This window comes from Lactuca virosa, chromosome 4, assembly GCF_052849685.1.
Source record: "Lactuca virosa cultivar CGN04683 chromosome 4, Lactuca_virosa_CGN04683_v6, whole genome shotgun sequence".
NCBI lineage: Eukaryota > Viridiplantae > Streptophyta > Magnoliopsida > Asterales > Asteraceae > Lactuca > Lactuca virosa.
The window spans coordinates 525390744-525409714 of record NC_136429.1 but is presented as its reverse complement, the minus strand read 5'-3'; the positions used below and the strand labels follow the sequence as shown (position 1 = coordinate 525409714).

The 18971-nt window shown below is 38.4% G+C and overlaps 1 protein-coding gene across 1 annotated transcript; it reads left to right on the top strand.

The window, feature by feature from the left end:
* Positions 1-358: 358 nt before the first annotated feature.
* On the top strand, positions 359-4346 carry LOC145109482 (serine/threonine-protein kinase 52-like). Its single transcript, XM_079046652.1, has 6 exons — positions 359-857; positions 2288-2409; positions 2706-2902; positions 2984-3158; positions 3765-3899; positions 4001-4346. The coding sequence occupies exons 1-6, from the start codon at positions 440-442 to the stop codon at positions 4205-4207; spliced, it is 1254 nt and encodes a 417-aa protein (XP_078902778.1). The 5' UTR covers positions 359-439; the 3' UTR covers positions 4208-4346.
* The last annotated feature ends 14625 nt before the right edge of the window (positions 4347-18971 follow it).

Genomic DNA, 18971 nt, shown 5'->3' with positions numbered 1-18971 from the left:
CGTGAAACATAAACAACTTATATAAGAAAATCATAAAATTTAATCTTGGTCGTCCAAATTCATCAAACAACTATAACTGTCTAATAGTCGTAATAAATTTTATCTCATTGACCTTTTTTTTAGAACTGCTTACATGCTACATACTGATTTATTTTTTAAATCTACACATTTCTTCCATAAAGAGTTTTAAGCTACTATAATAATAATAATAAACATAAAAAATTAAAATTAAAATTAAAAAGCTAATAATAAAGTAACTAATGTTTGGACAAGTGTCATCATCCCAATCAATGTGCATGTATATGCCTTTCCGCTCTATTATATATTTCAGGCCAAAAAGGCCAAAGTGAGCTACTTGCAAAGAAGAAAGCAGTTGTTATTCCGACCTTCATTTTCAGAAAGATTTGTTCACCATTCTCCACAATAATCAGACAGAGATATGGAAGGACACGATCACATAAAAAATGGATTTCTGAGAGCAGATCAGATCGATCTCAAGAGCTTAGACGAACAATTACACAGACATCTAAACACCACCCCCACTTCAGCTACAACTATCAGAAGAGCAAGAAGTTTCGACAAGAATACGAACATCAACCTCAATATTAGCCCCATTAACTTCAATAATCCTTCGTATAATCATCAAAAACCACATCATCTTCATCATCAACAAAATCACCATGGAGGAGTAAATCTAGAGAATATTACAACTTCTAGGTTGAGGATTGATACTAATACTAATAGGCAAAGGCAAGAGTGGGAGATCGATCCTTCAAAACTCGTTATCAAATCTGTTATAGCTCGTGGCTCATTTGGCACTGTTCATCGTGGCCTTTATGATGGTCTCGATGTTGCAGGTATGTATTACCTCTCTCAAACTAACTATTTGTGTTAATTTATGCAACATTTTATCTCGATTTTGGTTCTTAATTTGCTAAGTTTATAGTAAGTACATCAACTTCTTAACTGTTCTTATTGACTTTTTATCGAACACATTATGTGCATAATCATATTGTCTCCTGATCTATAATCCATTCATCAGGATTCTTAACTGATCTTTTTGATTTTTTTTCGCCCGTTTGATGATACTCTGTAAAGCATTCATCTGGATTCTCAATCTCAAAGTATGCCAATTAGTTAACTGTCTCATTGAACTTTTATCAAACACATTATGTGCATATTATTTTTTCGGTTTGATGTTATATTATAGCAAGATTACCAAGTAATTAACTGTTCTTTTTGAACTTTTATCAAACACCTTATGTGCACTTTCTTATCTCCATTTAATGATGCTGTGTATAAGAATTAAGAACTCAATTTGGAATTGTTCAATTCATTTCAAATCACCAACAGCAAATTCATACTATGATCTCTATGCTATAATAAAAAATTATCAAACAGTTTACGCAAATAGACAACATGTGCCTTAAAGTTATGAGGAGACTTTATACTACCGAAAGTCCAATTCACGAGATGGACCTGATCTACAGTTGGCCTCTTTAAATTCATTATGTAGTTGCTTTAAGTAACCTTTTTGATTCTATTATCATCTACACAAATCAAGTGGTTTTCTATGTGTTTTGAGTTTGACATGTGAAATTTATGTGAAGGAGAATTAAAGGTGTATGCCTTTTTTTCAAATTAAATTTGTTGGGTATTTAGGTTGCCATAGTTTCTATCATGTTCAAAAATCAAAATCAACAATAAAGAAAGAAAATGAACCAAAAGACAACAAAAGAAATAAACATAAAGTTAACTAACAACCGAAAGTAGAGGTGATAAAGCTTATTTATTTGTCTTAAAACGGATCAAATAATCGGTAAAAAAAAAGCGATTATTTATAGAAGTCCCAAGATGAAATAGTTAGTAAGAAAATCACTAACTATAGAGAAAAAAAATTAACAAACATGAATATATAAATCTAGAAACACGTTAAACTTCAATATTCGACACTTATAAAATTCACCAAAAAAAAATTAAAAGATGTAATCTAATATATTAAATTTGATGTGAATAAACAAAAATAATGGATTAGTATTGCTAGTAGTCTAAAATATGAAGTGGGATCCACTATTAAGCGATGCACCCGACTTCCAATGACCTACATCCACTACTGAGTGCAACTCATACCCTTAAACTTATTATTTATTTATTTATTGCCAATTTCGGGGATCTATAAACGATGAATTCTCTTGTTATTGTAGTATATACACAAATTATTTTCATAACTAACGAAGAGATTGTTTAGACTAATTTTCTTATTTTTTTTTTCTTTTTAAATCTTGAGTTAAACTTCTTGATTGGGGTGAAGAAGGCCATAGAACAGATGCTGAAATAGCTTCACTTAGAGCAGCTTTTACACAAGAAGTTGTTGTATGGCACAAACTTGACCATCCTAATGTAACCAAGGTAACATTTCTTCTAATAATCTAACCGGGGTATACACTATTATTATAAAAACATAATTCAAATAACTATTACAATTTTATTTTTCTGTTTCTACTTTTACATTATAAAAACATAACTACTCACAATGTTTTGTAACGGATGTTACTCTTCAAGGGTGAGTTCAAAACAGAAGCAAATTATTTGAGCTAACCGCAAAACAAACACATGTTCAGACACAAACATGTGTATCCTTTGTGGTTTGCTTAAAATAACCTGGATCTGTGTTGAACCTAACCATACTGTCTAAATTTTGACAGTTCATAGGGGCAACAATGGGGACATCGGAACTAAACATACAAGCAGACAACGGTCATTTTGGCGTGCCACGTAATTCTTGTTGTGTAGTAGTGGAATATCTTCCCGGTGGTGCTCTTAAATCTTTTTTAATAAAAAACCGAAGGAGGAAATTGGCTTTTAAAGTTGTGATGCAACTAGCACTTGATCTTGCTAGAGGGTATGTAAAAATGTTAATTTTGTTACTATAAATGGCTTAAAAATGTGAAAAAAATGAAAATATGTTGTAAATTATTGGTAGGTTAAATTATCTTCACACAAAGAAGATTGTCCATAGAGATGTGAAAACTGAAAATATGCTTTTGGACAAGACACGAACATTGAAAATTGCGGACTTTGGGGTCGCTCGTGTAGAGGCATCGAACCCAAATGACATGACTGGTGAAACTGGTACGCTGGGTTACATGGCACCTGAGGTATCTAGTTTATTTGTGATTCTTAATTTAGCATTTTGCTTAAAAATTACAGAAAAACACTTGTATTTTCATCAATTTATTAATTTAGGTATTTAACGGTTTTTAATAGTGATTTAAATTTAAATATCATACCTTCTTTGATTTTTATGAATAAACCATTTTTCTGCTTATCATGTTTTGAGAACTGACACAACAAAATAAATAAATAAATAAAATACTTTCAACATTTTATCAATTTAACGACTAAAAACTATTATTTTATTATTGGTATTACAAAAAAAGCAAGCTGATGAGTTTTAAGAAAAAAAACAAGACAAAATACATAAAAACAAAACATACAATGACAATTTTATCGATTTAGCAAATGCACTACTTTTTTTTAATTGTTTAACTGCAAGTTACATTTTTAAGTTCCACCGATTCAAATCAATTAACCAGAAAAATAATATATATTACAATAGTTAAAACAATATAATGATTTAGATTTTAGTACTCCCAAGCGACTAGATTGATAACATAATGGATATACATGCAATTCTTTTTAATATTTCGTCCATGTAGATGACTATCTGATTAAATAAATTCATTTAATCGACATGGAGACAGGTCTTAAATGGGAGTGCATATAACAGGAAATGTGACGTATATAGTTTCGGGATTTGTCTATGGGAAATATATTGTTGCGACATGCCTTATCCCGATCTTAGCTTCTCTGAAGTGACATCAGCTGTTGTTCGCCAGGTATATTAATTCAACAAATGAAATCCATACAATTTATCTATATATATAACAAAATGCACAATTTTTAATGTTTTTTTTTTAAATATATAATTTATGTACAGAATTTGAGACCAGAAATACCTCGTTGTTGCCCGAACTCACTTGCAACCGTTATGAAGAGATGTTGGGATGCAAATCCCGACAGGAGGCCAGAAATGGACGAGGTGGTTGCCATGTTGGAGGCCATTGACACTTCAAAAGGCGGCGGAATGATACCCGGAGATCAACAACAAGGATGTTTTTGCTTTAACCGGACCCGAGGCCCATAAAAGTAACTTAATTTCAATTTCTCTTTTTCCCAAGAAAAACGTCTTATGTTTTTTTTACTGTTAGTAGTTTGTACAGTATAATTATCAATACATATCCTTTCACTATTTGTATAAATTATCAATACATATCCTTTCACTATTTGTATAGTTACATGTATTTGGTTAAAAAGAGTTTGCTACCTTTGTGTGTAATAGTAACTTCCCTTGTTTCTTGGAAACTTCAACATATTACTCACTCAACTATAACTCACATTTGGTCCACACATTGATTTGGACCGGGGCCTAACCCAAGACCGATAAAACAAATGTCACTTAAGGGTTAGTCATGAAGGAATGGTTACGGGCCTCGTTTAGAAGGTGGAATTGTTAATATATATATATATATATATATATATATATATATATATATATATATATATATATATATATATATATATATATATATATATATATATAGTCTTTGATTTTTGTTAAACTGGTTTAAGAGATCGGATGGGATCAGTCACTCGAGGGCCAGTTAGTGACCAATTACACTGGTTACACATAGATATGCACATTGGCAGTCTCAAAATGATCTTGTTTTTTTTTTTACCGGACGGTTTCGACGGGTTATTTTTCTGTCTAGTCTTTTGTAATATCCATCTCTCAGGTATTCCTTTCATGAGTTAATTAATGCATTTTATGGAATTTTTGTTGGGGACACGGTGTGACACTTGTGGGGCCACGAAGCGACATCCATTTAGACGAAATGCGCATTTGCACGACACCACACATGGCGTTATGGCTGCCACGATGTGGCAACCATTTTGGGCTAAACTCTAATTTTCGGGCTTGGTGCCCTATTTAAGGGCACTAACTCCTATGGTTGCCTCATTTGGCAGCCGCCACCCTCTGAGATCTTATACCATTCAAACCCTAGCCTCCATATGTTTGTTTGAGTGTGTGAAGCCAACTTTGTGAAGGTTGAAAGACGAAGGAGCTCATCTTGGTGTTTGTATGCTTGGTTCAGCGTGGTGCTCGTATCTTCAGTTTATTTATGATCATTTGGAGGTAAAAAGTCTTCACCTTGCTCATTAAATCCTTAGATATAATATTAGGTCACTTTATGAGCTTTTAGTTCAAGGTTTTGGTTAGAGTGAATGGATGGAATAAAGATAGCAAATTTATGGCCTTTTTGAGTCCTATGAGCCTTATATCTTATAGATCTAAGAGTTGGATGTGGTTTTTGAACTTTGTATGAGTTTTAGATTACATTTCTCCATTTTTGGCCTAGTTTGAGTGCTAGACTTACATTGGGAATGCATTTCTGAAAAGCATTGATTTTTATGTTGTGTTAGACCTTAGGAAGCTTTTTGGAAAGTTGGAATGGGGTAGCTTAATGGATTGAGAGCTTAATCCATTAGGCTGTGAGAGCCCAGTTTCCATGACGTGGCAGTCTGCTCACCACGGCGTGGCGACAACGGTTTGAAACTGTTTTGTGGAAAAGTGGCCATGGTGTGGCTAGGGATGGCCACAGTGTGGCGACCATCTAGAGTTGACTTTGACTTTGACCGTTGAATTTTGACTTGGTTGACTTTTGGTCAATTGGCTAGTTCTAGAAGGTGGACTAGGTTTACCTTGTATGTGTTGGATTAGGTGTCTAAGCCCATAACTATAATTGGTATGTACTTGAATTGATAGCAGCACAGTCATTTTGGGTTGCCTTCAACCTAGCAACTGGACAAGGAAATTATGAAAGGAGAGATATTAATTTATAAGATTAATGAATTAATATAAATGATTTATTAATATGTTAAAAGATTAATATATTAATTAGAAATCATTATGTTTAATTAATAGTTAGCCAGAAATTAATCAGAATTAATTTTGGGGTTAAAAGAATTAATTATAAAGTACAGGGACTAGTTTGCAATTAACTAATAGTTGAGTGGAAGGTTCCAGAACCCCCTTGGAAGGAGGTGGACGAAATTCTTAGGGGAAACCCTAGAGATTTCGTCCAAGGGGTCCAAATAAGGCCTTTGGATCTTGCTTAGGCCCTAAGCAAAGGATAACCAGGGTTTTCCCTAAACCCTAGATCCCTCAGCTATTTAAGGAGCCTCCTGGCTCACATTTGAGGTCACTGATTTCTTTGGAAGAAACCCTAAGGCCGAAATTGCATACTCTCTCCATCCTCTCTCCTCCAAGTTTCCTTCTTGCTAGTTCTTGGGTGTGATTCCATTAGAGGCATTACATTTGTGGTGCTAAGCTTCCAAGAAGATCAAGATCAAGATCAAGAGGATTATCAATTGTTTGCTATAACAATTGAAAGGTATGTAACTCCTAAACCCTAGTTTGTTAATTTCGAAATTAGCCTCTCTCCTCTAGGGTTCTTGTTTTGCAACTCAAAGTTATATGTTCAATAGTTAAACCATAGATCCAAAGTAGGTTGCATGTGAACTTAGGAATTGTTTTCTAGTTTATTTGTTTTACCTAAAACCCATCAGTGGTATCAGAGCCATTGTTTGTTTTAAATTGAATTGCTATAATTGTTGAATTGCAAATTAGGGTTTATAGCTATTAAACCCTAAAGGCCAAATTTTTTATTTCTAGGGTTTTGGATAAAAGGTTTTTTTTTTCGAAAAACCCTAGCCTCCAAAGAACCCTAATCGAAATTAGGGTTAGGGTTTTGAAAACCCTAGCCTCCTCCCTTGTAAATTTCGAAATTGCTAGAAGTTTTAGGGTTTCTTGTTTTGGATAATTGTTACTTAATTAGATTAATTGGATAATTATCCTTACCCTATTTTTCGAAATTTAGAGGGATAAGGATTAGGATTAAATTAATTGATTAATTTAATTAGATAATCCTTACAAGATTTAATAATTTGATTAATAGTTAATTAAATGATAAATATTAAATCTAGTTAATTGGTTTATTTAAATTTAATAGTTTGAATTTCGAAATTTATATAAACCCTTGAAATTTTAAAATGTTTTAAAACACACCCTATATATGTATTATGATTAAAAGTTTAATATTATATATGTATAAGAATATGGTCAGTCAAATCGCTAGTATGCCTCATTCACGAAGCTAATCTATAAGGGGGTATAAGGAAACTGCCTATAAAATGGTAGTTGAATGGGTGTCCACTCTCACCCACCGCATCCTTGATTAGTGGAGGGTCGTTAGCAGAACGGATTTGATAGGACAACTACTTCTCATTAAAAGTATAATGACATTAAAGAAAGTACTAGAACATTATTTTTAAAATCCCAACTCTAGTTACTTTAGGAAAAATGTGAAAAGTATGCTAATCCATGAAATTGCACATTATGCTTTATTGGTCGTTAGTGAAGCGTGTGTGGTTAACCAGCACACTAAAGGGCACTAATAAAGAGTAGTAATGGGTATCTCATAATTGTCATTTTGATGGAGCGTGTGTGGTTTACCAGCACATCAATAGTTAATGATAAAGACAATGAGGTTACCAAGCACATTTGCATGGTCATTCACATCTTGTTTGTGATCCTCGGCATCCCAGTCACAAATAGAAGAGCATAATCTGAGATTAAAACATGCCATTGAATAGTTTCAATGTATCTCAAAAGAATTAGGAATTTCACTTCGTTTGTTTCGTCTAATGGTGGAATTGGTGAATCGTCATTCACCTGCCTTTATGAAATTTACACTTGGATCTCGGCATCCCATTTCTAAGTTGTGAATCTTCATAGTTGGATCCTAACCTTGATATTTTATCTTTGGGTTATTATATTGAGGTATCTTGAAATCTAACTAAAACTTTCTTTCTTTTCAGATGTCTACTCCTGGAAACACTTCTGCTTCATCCTCCTCCAACCAGAACTTCTCTTTGCTCAATATCTGCTCCAAAGTCGTTATGGATGGCTCAAACTATAACGATTGGATGCGCAACATCAAGATGGCTCTTCGTTTTGAGAACAAAGAATATGTTCTTGAAAAGGAACTCAAAGAGCTTGATGAGTCTGAAGCTACTCCTGAAGATCTTGCTGCCTACAAGAAACATTACGATGATGCTACCAAAGTGGCGTGCATCATGGTGGAAACCATGTCCCCAGAACTGCAGAGGTACTATGAGGACTACTGGCCTTTTGAGATGAACAAGGACCTTTTGGAAAAGTACCATAAGCGAGCTCGTCAAGAAAAGTTTGAAGTAGTCAAGTCACTCATGGCTTGCAAGATGAAAGAAAGGGAATCGGTTGTGTCATATGTGCAAAGAATGCAACGCTACATAGATCGTTTGGTCAAGCTCAACATTCACTTTGATGAGGAATTGGCCATTGACATGGTCTTGAACTCACTACCTGATTGTTATGGTCAGTTTATTCTAACTTACCATTTGAACAATACTGAGCAGACCTTGGCCCAATTGCACAACTTGTTGCAGACAGATGAGGCAGGAATGAAGGGTAAAAGTATACCCTCCACGCCTACAAGTGCCCCTGTGTTGGCTATTGGACAGAGAAAGGGGAAAAAGAGGAAAGGTCCTCCCAAGCAAAACTGGAAGAGCAAGACTCAAGCTGGGTCGTCTAGTAATGGCCCAAAGGCTTAAGCCCAATGGTTCCAATCCCCATGTTTCTGATCCAAAAGAGGCCGTTTGCTTTTACTGCAATCAAAAGGGGCATTGGAAGAGATCTTGCCCACAATATCTGTAAGATATCAAGGATGGCAAAGTGAAGCCATCTTCGGCAGGTATTTACACTATTTCTGCTAATAACTCATTATCTTCTCGTTCATGGGTCCTTGATACAGGATGTGGTTTTCATATCTGTTCTGATTTGCAGGGACTAAAGGAAAGTGAGGAGATAGAGCGAGGAAGGATAAACTTGATCATGGGAAACAGAAAGTCTTCACCAGTGACCAAGATCGGAGTTTATCAGCTTCTGCTTAGCAATGATGTTAGATTAGATTTAATAAATTGTTGCTATTCGTCTGAGATGACGAGAAACATTATTTCATTTCATGCGTTGTTCAGACAAGGTTTCAAATATTCTTTTAATGATTTGAATGGTTCAATTTCTGTTTATAAGAATGGTGTTTTTATGTTTGAAGCTTTACCTTGTGATGGTGTGTATGAAACAGTGACTTGTGTTGATAGCTTAGGAAATAGTGTACTTAATATTGACTTGTCTAATAGTGTAGACAAGGCATGCTTGTGGCAATGTCGTCTTGGACACATTAACAAGAAACGCATAGCCCAACTCCAAAAGGATGGAGTGTTGGAATCATTTGACCTAAAATCAGATGATATGTGTGAATCTTGTCTTTTGGGAAAGATGACAAAATCACCATTCACAGGGTCTTGTGAAAGAGGTGAAGGTCTGTTGGATCTCATACACACAGATGTGTGTGGGCCCCTCAGATCAACTACAAGAGATGCTAATCGATTCTATGTGACTTTCACTGACGATTATAGCAGATATGGATATATCTACTTGATCAAGCATAAGTAAGAAACTTTTGAAAAATTCAAAGAGTTTAAGCATGAAGTCGAAAATCAATTGGGCAGAAAGATAAAGATACTTAGATCCGATAGAGGCGGGGAGTATCTTAGTATCGAGTTTAACGACTATCTGAAAGAATGTGGGATAGTCTCACAATTGACTCCTCCTAGGACACCACAGTTAAATGGTGTAGCTGAGAGGCGTAATCGAACCTTGTTAGACATGGTTCGTTCTATGATGAGTCGGGCTTCGCTTCCTATTCACTTCTGGGGGTATGCCTTAGAGACAGCCGCCCACATCCTCAATCTTGTCCCTACAAAGAAGGTTGCCAAAACACCTCACGAAATGTGGACGGGGAAAGTTCCCTCGTTGGCACATATTAAAGTCTGGGGTTGTGAAGCTTTCGTAAGACGAGAGACTCACGACAAGCTAGAAGCTAGAAGTGAGAAATGTGCTTTCATTGGTTACCCAAAGCAGTCTTTTGGATATTTGTTCTACAGGCCTAGTGAGAACGTGGTCTTTGTAGCACGAAGAGGAGTCTTTCTGGAGAGAGAGCTCATATTCAAAGAGGACAGTGGGAGCACCATTGACCTTGAAGAAATTCGAGAGTCAGCCAATGAAGGAACCTTAGATGACACTAGCACTCAACCAGAGGAAACAGCTCCTGTTGAACCAATCGATAACTCATTACCTCTTAGAAGATCCACTAGGGTGAGTGTGCCACCTGAGTTGTATGGTTTTCATATTACTTCAGATGGTGACACATTCATAAGTGACAGAACACTGGTAAACTTAGATGAACCAGTCACTTATAAGGAAGCAATGGCAGGCCCAGAGGCTTCCAAGTGGAAAGAGGCAATGGACAGCGAGATTAAGTCCATGTATGACAACCAAGTTTGGAATTTGGTTGATAGTGCACCAGGTCGTAAGATAGTTGGGTGCAGATGGATCTTCAAGAAGAAGACAGACATGGATGGAAATGTGCACACATTCAAGGCTCGACTGGTTGCAAAAGGTTTCACTCAAACCCCAGGGGTTGACTATGATGAGACCTTCTCGCCAGTGGCTAAGATTAAATCTATTAGGATATTGCTCGCCATAGCTGCCTTTCATGATTATGAAATCTGGCAGATGGATGTCAAAACTGCTTTCCTTAATGGGAAGTTGGCTGAAGATGTTTATATGAGTCAGCCAGAGGGTTTTGTTGATGCAAAGTTCCCCAATAGAGTGTGCAAGCTTGAGAAATCCATTTATGGATTGAAACAAGCATCTCGCAGTTGGAATCTTTGCTTCCATGAGAAAGTCAAAGAGTTTGGTTTCTCTAGAAGTGAAGATGAGTTCTGTGTGTATATCAAGGCTAGTGGGAGTATAGTAACTTTTCTGGTGTTGTATGTCGATGACATATTACTCATTGGTAACGACGTTCCAACCTTGAAAGAAGTTAAGTCTTGGCTTGGAAAGTGTTTTGCCATGAAAGACCTTGGAGAAGCTGCCTATATTCTTGGGATTAGAATATTGAGAGATAGAAAGAAGAGACTAATTGGACTTAGTCAGAGCACATACTTGGATAAGGTACTAAAGAGGTTTAGTATGGAAAATTCCAAGAAGGGAGAGCTACCTATCCAGAGCAATACCAAATTGAGTAAGACTCAATGCCCGAGTACAGATGTTGAAATAGATGACATGAGTCGTGTACCTTATGCTTCCGTTGTCGGATCGATCATGTACGCTATGACATGTACTCGCCCTGATGTGGCATTTGCTTTGAGCATGGTCAGTCGCTATCAGGGAAACCCAGGTAGAGCTCATTGGATAGCAGTCAAGAATATACTCAAGTATTTGCGAAGGACAAAGCACTGGGTCCTTGTGCTTGGTGGCAGTGATACTTTGAGAGTAGATGGTTACAGTGATGCCAGCTTTCAGACGGATAGAGATAACTTCCGTTCTCAGTCGGGCTGGGTGTTTTTACTGAATGGAGGAGCAGTTACTTGGAAGAGTTCCAAGCAAAATACGGTGGCTGATTCTACTTGTGAATCAGAGTACATAGCAGCAAGTGAAGCGTCGAAAGAAGCAGCTTGGTTGAGGAACTTCATCGGGGATCTTGGAGTTGTTCCAACCATCTAGGAGCCTATGGAACTGTTCTGCGATAATGAAGGAGCGGTTGCCTTGACAAAGGAACCGAGAGATCATGGTAAGACCAGACATATCGACAGAAAGTACCATTTCATCAGACATAGAGTTGAAGAAGGCCATCTTATAGTAAAGAGGGTGTCATCTGAAGATAACCCAGCAGATCCCCTCACAAAGGGTCTGAGTAGGGCTAAGCATATTCAGCATGCTCAGAGCATAGGACTGAAAGATGATATTAGTTTTATTCTGAAACTTGTAACAAAGTAAATGTAATTGAATTTTGGTGATTAAATAATAAAGTATTATTTATAAGTTTGGTTTCTGCCTTTTGTGAATTGTTTATTATTGTGTTTCATTTTTGCATGTTTTACTTCCCGAATAATAAGATTATTCAAACTCCACAGTCACTCATACTTTTGGAAGTAAGTAGTGAATTAAGACTGTCATGAACTGGATTATAGATTGTCTAAGGATAGACATGGCAATAGAATTGCTGCAACGTTCATGAGTACTCAGAAATTGAGATTTGAGTACTGGATAAACCCTCGCTCAGAGTATCACTTCATGGAATTCATCACGAGTAATACTGAGACGATAATATCTTATAATCTTGAAACGAAGATATATGAGTTGCAATTTACAAGTCGGTCATGCATTGGTGATACGAAAACGCATCAGTAACTTGGTGTTATAAAACGTATTGTCATGTATAATTTGATGAGTAAAAGATACAAGCATATGAGTCAACGTTTATTCGTTCCTTTTGCCCTAATAGGAAAAGCGATATTTATGGGCCCCTCGATGATTTGGTGTTGACTTATGTGCTGGGCCCCGCCAGGACTAGATTGATGTGTTCGATTAGAAGTCCTACATCATCACAAATCAGAAATCGGGAAACATAGATTCTGGACAAAAAGATTGATTACATTCCATGTCTTATGTCTAGGGATATCTAGCATAACGAAGGATTATATGATCACTTATCTTAGGACACGTAACTGACTGGATCAGAGTTCGGCAGCAGCTTTTTGGAAGCTACAATTTGTTGGTCAAATTTAGAAGGCATACTAGCAATTATAGTTACAGACTTATCCAAGTGGGAGACTGTTGGATTAGGTGTCTAAGCCCATAACTATAATTGGTATGTACTTGAATTGATAGCAGCACAGTCCTTTTGGGTTGCCCTCAACCTAGCAACTGGACAAGGAAATTATGAAAGGAGAGATATTAATTTATAAGATTAATGAATTAATATAAATGATTTATTAATATGTTAAAAGATTAATATATTAATTAGAAATCATTATGTTTAATTAATAGTTAGCCAGAAATTAATCAGAATTAATTTTGGGGTTAAAAGAATTAATTATAAAGTGTAGGGACTAGTTTGCAATTAACTAATAGTTGAGTGGAAGGTTCCAGAACCGCCTTGGAAGGAGGTGGACGAAATTCTTAGGGGAAACCCTAGAGATTTCATCCAAAGGGTCCAAATAAGGCCTTTGGATCTTGCTTAGGCCCTAAGCAAAGGATAACCAGGGTTTTCCCTAAACCCTAGATCCCTCAGCTATTTAAGGAGCCTCCTGGCTCACATTTGAGGTCACTAATTTCTTTGGAAGAAACCCTAAGGCTGAAATTGCATACTCTCTCCATCCTCTCTCCTCCAAGTTTCCTTCTTGCTAGTTCTTGGGTGTGATTCCATTAGAGGCATTACATTTGTGGTGCTAAGCTTCCAAGAAGATCAAGATCAAGATCAAGAGGATTATCAATTGTTTGCTATAACAATTGAAAGGTATGTAACTCCTAAACCCTAGTTTGTTAATTTCGAAATTAGCCTCTCTCCTCTAGGGTTCTTGTTTTGCATTTCAAAGTTATATGTTCAATAGTTAAAACATAGATCCAAAGTAGGTTGCATGTGAACTTAGGAATTGTTTTCTAGTTTATTTGTTTTACCTAAAACCCATCAGTATGATTTATTAGGAGGTGTATAACACCCATTCATTGGTTGTAAAAGTTGTTAGATGTTGAGTACGTCTGCGAGGTGAGTCTTCTCATTACACTATGTAGGTTACTAGATTGTCTATGTGACTCTTGCATGAAAGACTCTGGTTCGATCACAACACTTATATGAAAGGCTGTGGTTGGATCACAACACTTGTTTGTCTTTGTGACTTGCATGGAAGACCATGGTTGGATCATGGCAGAAAGGTTATAACTGGGCTATAATCTAGAAGTGATTATAAGACTATGGTTGGATCATATCGTTCACGTAGGGTTGAAATAGACCCCTAGGTCTAGGCCCACTGATATGTATGGTATGTGGTATTTTGGGGAACTCACTAAGCTTTGTGCTTACGGTTTTATGGTTTAAACATTTCAGGTACTTCTAGTTGCAAAGGGAAGGGTTCAGCATGATCGCACAACACCCCTTGGAGTTTATTTTGACATTATTACTACTATTTTACTCTGATGTTTGAGAGATGCATTTTACTACGATTGGTTTTTGAACAAATGTTTTTATGGACTTGATGGTTTGAAATTAAAATTTTTACTAATATTTTTGGGACGTTACAAGTTGGTATCAGAGCCCTGGTTTGAGGGATAATTCAGGCACACCCTCGGGTATGTCTAGACTCAAACTGAGGAATTGATAAATCTGTGTGTAAGAAAAACAAATTTTCTAAAAAAAGTTTTATAAAGAAAGGGGTACGATGCATGCAATCAGCCGAGGTCAAGTAAGTGATGCCAAAAGACCCATACATGAGTATTATGCTTTAGTATGCTATTATGTAAGTTACATGCTAGAAAAGGGCTAAGGATACCTTCAGGAATTGCATTATAGAATTGCCTGACATGTGTGATGCCTTATAGTTTAGGAATAATTGAATGTTATGTGCTACTAGGAGTTTAGATTGACAAAGTTATTGCTAAGTGTATGTTTAAAAATTGTATATGGTTAGGATCATATAGCCTTAAAATGATTGATTCATCCTTATTTCATGTTCCTTGTCTGGTTGTGGGCTTAGGGTAGAGTCATTTATTCGACAGTCTATTTGATCCAGTATTGTGTATAATTTGCATCCATAAAGCAACCAACAGTGTTGATAGAGGTTCCTAGTAATGAATAAGCGAGTGAGATGATAATCCCTAAGAGATCCTAAGGAGTGTTGTAGCGAGATATGTATGTTGTTTAGCATAGGGATCATGAGAGTTTCCATAGTGGAGTGACTTAGAGGATTCGAGGTGATTCTTGAGGAAAGTACAGATAGGTGTGGAAGGTAGTATTGGGCCCGTACTATTAAAAGCATAGGATCTATAATCGCATCAAGGAAAATCAAAGAGATACTAAGGAGATTTTAGTGTGAGAGTTCTGTCGACTATGTTATGAGTGTTTATATGTTTTCCTTTCAGGATGGTGGTGAGTACTCGAGGACAAGATTCTGGTTCAGGTTTTGGTGCTGAACAAATTTACGGGAAGGGTCATTCGGGAGTTTGCAGATCGGGTAGTGGGTGATGTAAATTCGGCAAGGAGGGGCACTTTGCGAGGGATTGTCGCCAGCCAGCCTCGATTCAGGATATGAGGATCTGCTATCAATGTGATCAGGTTGGTCACGTGAAGACCAACTGTCCATAGCTCGCTGCCAATCCGGTGCAGGCTCCAGCGCCGGCTACACTGAGGATTACTGACGGGAGTCAGGGTAGAGTAGAGCCTCCGAAGGCTCGTGGACGCGCCTTTCAGCCTACAGCCGAGGAGGCCAGGGCAGCACCAGATGTGGTTGCTGGTATGTTTCTATCCCTTATCTTGTTGATTATATTTTTTTATGCTTATATGTGTTTGTACTTATGATTAGGTACATATTTAGTGAACTCCTTACCTGCATTAGTATTATTCGACTGGGGGACGAGTCGGTCGTTTGTCTCTCGATCGTTCAGTAGGGAATTCGGTTTGCCTGTAGGAGAGCTAGAGTGTCCGTTGCGAGTCTCTATCACCAACGAACACGAGATTTCTGCTTCTTCAGTCTATCGGGGTTGCGTACTGGATATCTTCGGGGTATCCTTCCCGATAGACTTGATTCCGACTCATATGGGGGATGTATGTGTGATTGTGGGTATGGATTGGTTGAGTCGCTTCGGTGCCATGATCGACTATGAGGGTCAGCGGGTGGTAGTTCGAACCCCAAGTGGAGGAGAACTGGTTATCTTCAGCGAGGGCACCAAATTGGGATCAAGGTTTTACTTAGCTGCCAGGGCTCGACAGTATATTCAGCACGGGTATGTGGGTTACTTAGTGTATGTGGTGGATACGCGGGTCAGGGATCAGGTTTCAGTTTCAGATGTTCTTGTTGTCAGAGAGTTCGTTGATGTGTTTTCGGAGGAGTTACCCGGAGTGCCTCCGGAGAGGCAGGTCGAGTTCAGGATCGACCTAGTGCCTGGTGTGGCCCCTATCGCCAAGGCGCCATACCGATTGGTACCACCAGAAATCATGAAATGGCCAGGTCTAAAGTGACAACCCATAAAATACACAACCCATAAAGAAGCTCTAGAAATCATGAAAGGATTAATAAAGGACTTAATGCATGGATGAGGCCTAGAACTTAATAAAGCTTGCAACTTTAAGCCAAACGAGGCCACAAAATGGCCAGATCTAAAGTCACTACCCATAAAATACACAACTCCTTGAACAACTCGACAATGAACCAATAATCACAATAAAACTTCAAGGAAGAGATCTAAGAAATAAAGAAGCAAGGTGTCGACTCTATACCTCAAAAAGACTGCAACAAGTGGGGAGGTTCTGGATCTATAGCCTTCCTTTCAAACTAGACACCTAAAACTTCAAGGTTCCTTCAAAAGAGTATCAAAAATCAACTCTCCAAACTCTCCACAAGCTCACACACTCAAATTTGGAAGATGATACACAAAATTAGGATTTCTGGACAGAGGAGGCTGGTAAGGAGGCCAACCAAGGGACTTAAGGCCTTTAAATAGGGTGAAACACCCTAAAATTAGGGTTTCTTTCTCAGCTACCAACTCGCCAAGTTGAGGCACCCCGACTCGCCGAGTTGGTTCATTAATATCCGTGGCCAAAAGTCACCTTAACACGTCGAGTTGAGGCTTCTAACTCGCCGAGTTCCTAAGGAAAAACATATTTAAAGAATCAAATTTCATACCTGAGGATTGGGATGTTATAAATCTCCCCAATTGGACTAGGCTTCGTCCTCGAAGCCTACCGCGGTGAATAATTATGGGTAATGCTCCCGCATCTCTGCCTCCGGCTCCTAGGTCCACTCAGAGCCCCTCCGGTGATGCCACCGTACCTCTACCAAGGGCACTTCCTTGTTATGCAAAACCTTTACTTTCCTTTCCAGGATAGCTGCCGGCCTCTCGACATAGTTCAGGTGCTCATCAACTTGTATATCATCCAATGATACCACTACATCCTCGTCCAGAATGCACTTTCGCAGCTGCGAAACGTGGAAAGTGTTATGAATCTGACTGAGCTCCTCCGGAAGATCCAATCTATATGCAACCTTGCTAACCCTGGAAATAATCTGGAATGGTCTGATATATCCAGGACCCAATTTCCCCCTCTTCCTGAAATGAATCACACCTTTCCAAGGTGAGACCTTCAGTAACACCATGTCACCGACCTGAAACTCCAACTCAGATTGGCGCCGGTCGGCATAACTTTTCTACCGACTCTGACAAGTCTGCAATCTCTGCCTGATATGCTAGATCATCTCTGTAGTCTGAAGGACCACCTTGGTTTGCTTCATAACCCTATGACCAACCTCACCCCAACAGTCTGGGGTACGACATCTCCGCCCATACAAAAGCTCAAAAAGCAGAGCACCAATGCTGGAGTGGAAACTGTTGTTATAAGAGAACTCTGCAAGAGGTAGGTAAACGTCCCAACTCCCACAAAATCAATGACGCATGCTCGAAGCATATCCTCGAGATTCTGAATCGTCCGCTCACTCTGGCCGTCGGTCTGCGCATGATAAGATGTGTTTAAGTGTAGCCTCGTGCCCAGTTCCTCACGGAACTTCTGCCAAAAACGAGAGGTGAACCGAACATCATAGTCTGAAACAATAGAGACCAGAGCCCCATGGTGAGAAACGATCTCGCGAATATACACATCGGCCAACTTCTCGGCCGACGAGCTCTCCCGAATTGCCAGAGAATAGGCTTTCTTGGTCAATCGATCCATGATGACCCAAATAGCATCAAAACCCTTTGTCGTCTTCGGAAACTTGGTGATGAAGTCCATCGAAATCTGCTACCATTTCCACATGGGAACCTCTAGAGGCTGCAGCTTGCCATGCGGCCTCTGATGCTCGGCCTTGACCATCCTACAGGTTAAGCACCTCTTGACGTACTAGGCGATCTCCCTCTTCATGCACGGCCACCAGTAACTCAATCTCAGATCCCGATACATCTTAGTGGCCCCTGGATGGATAGAAAAACGAGACTTATGAGCCTCCTCCAATACAATCTGCCTGACCCCACCAGACATAAGAACCCATACCCGACCGCAACGGGTCAACAAACCACGGTTGTACGGAACAAACCTGGTGATCTCACCCCCTGATCCTCTCAATCTTCCAATTCTCTTCCCGAACACCCTCAACCTGAGACTCCTTAATCAATCCCACATGCGCAGAATCCACAAATATCCTCATACATGACACCCCATCAGAAGGTCCAGCCGACTTGCGGCTCAAAGCATCCGCTACCACATTCGCTTTACCCAGATGGTAAAGGATTTCGCAGTCATAATCCTTGACTACGTCCAACCACCTGCGCTGCCTCATGTTCAGGTTCAGATGATCCATAATGCGCCTCAGACTCTTGTGGTCCATGTAGATGGTACAGCGAACCCCATAAAGATAATGTCTCCAAATCTTAAGGGCAAAAACCATAGCCCCCAACTCCAGGTCATACGTGGGATACCTCGTCTCATGCGTGTTGGGGTACAAAGTTTTCCATGAATGACTTTGTAATGTTTGACTTTTGTAAAACCCACTTGCATGTGGTGCATTAGCCTTTTGACTCATGAGATAGAGAGTGAGAGAGAGACATGTAAACACCTCTATATAAGGTGGGTTTAGTCCACTTGTAGAGGTGTGCTTAAGAGATGTAAAAGTTGAGTGTGTAAGTGTGTGTTATTTATGTA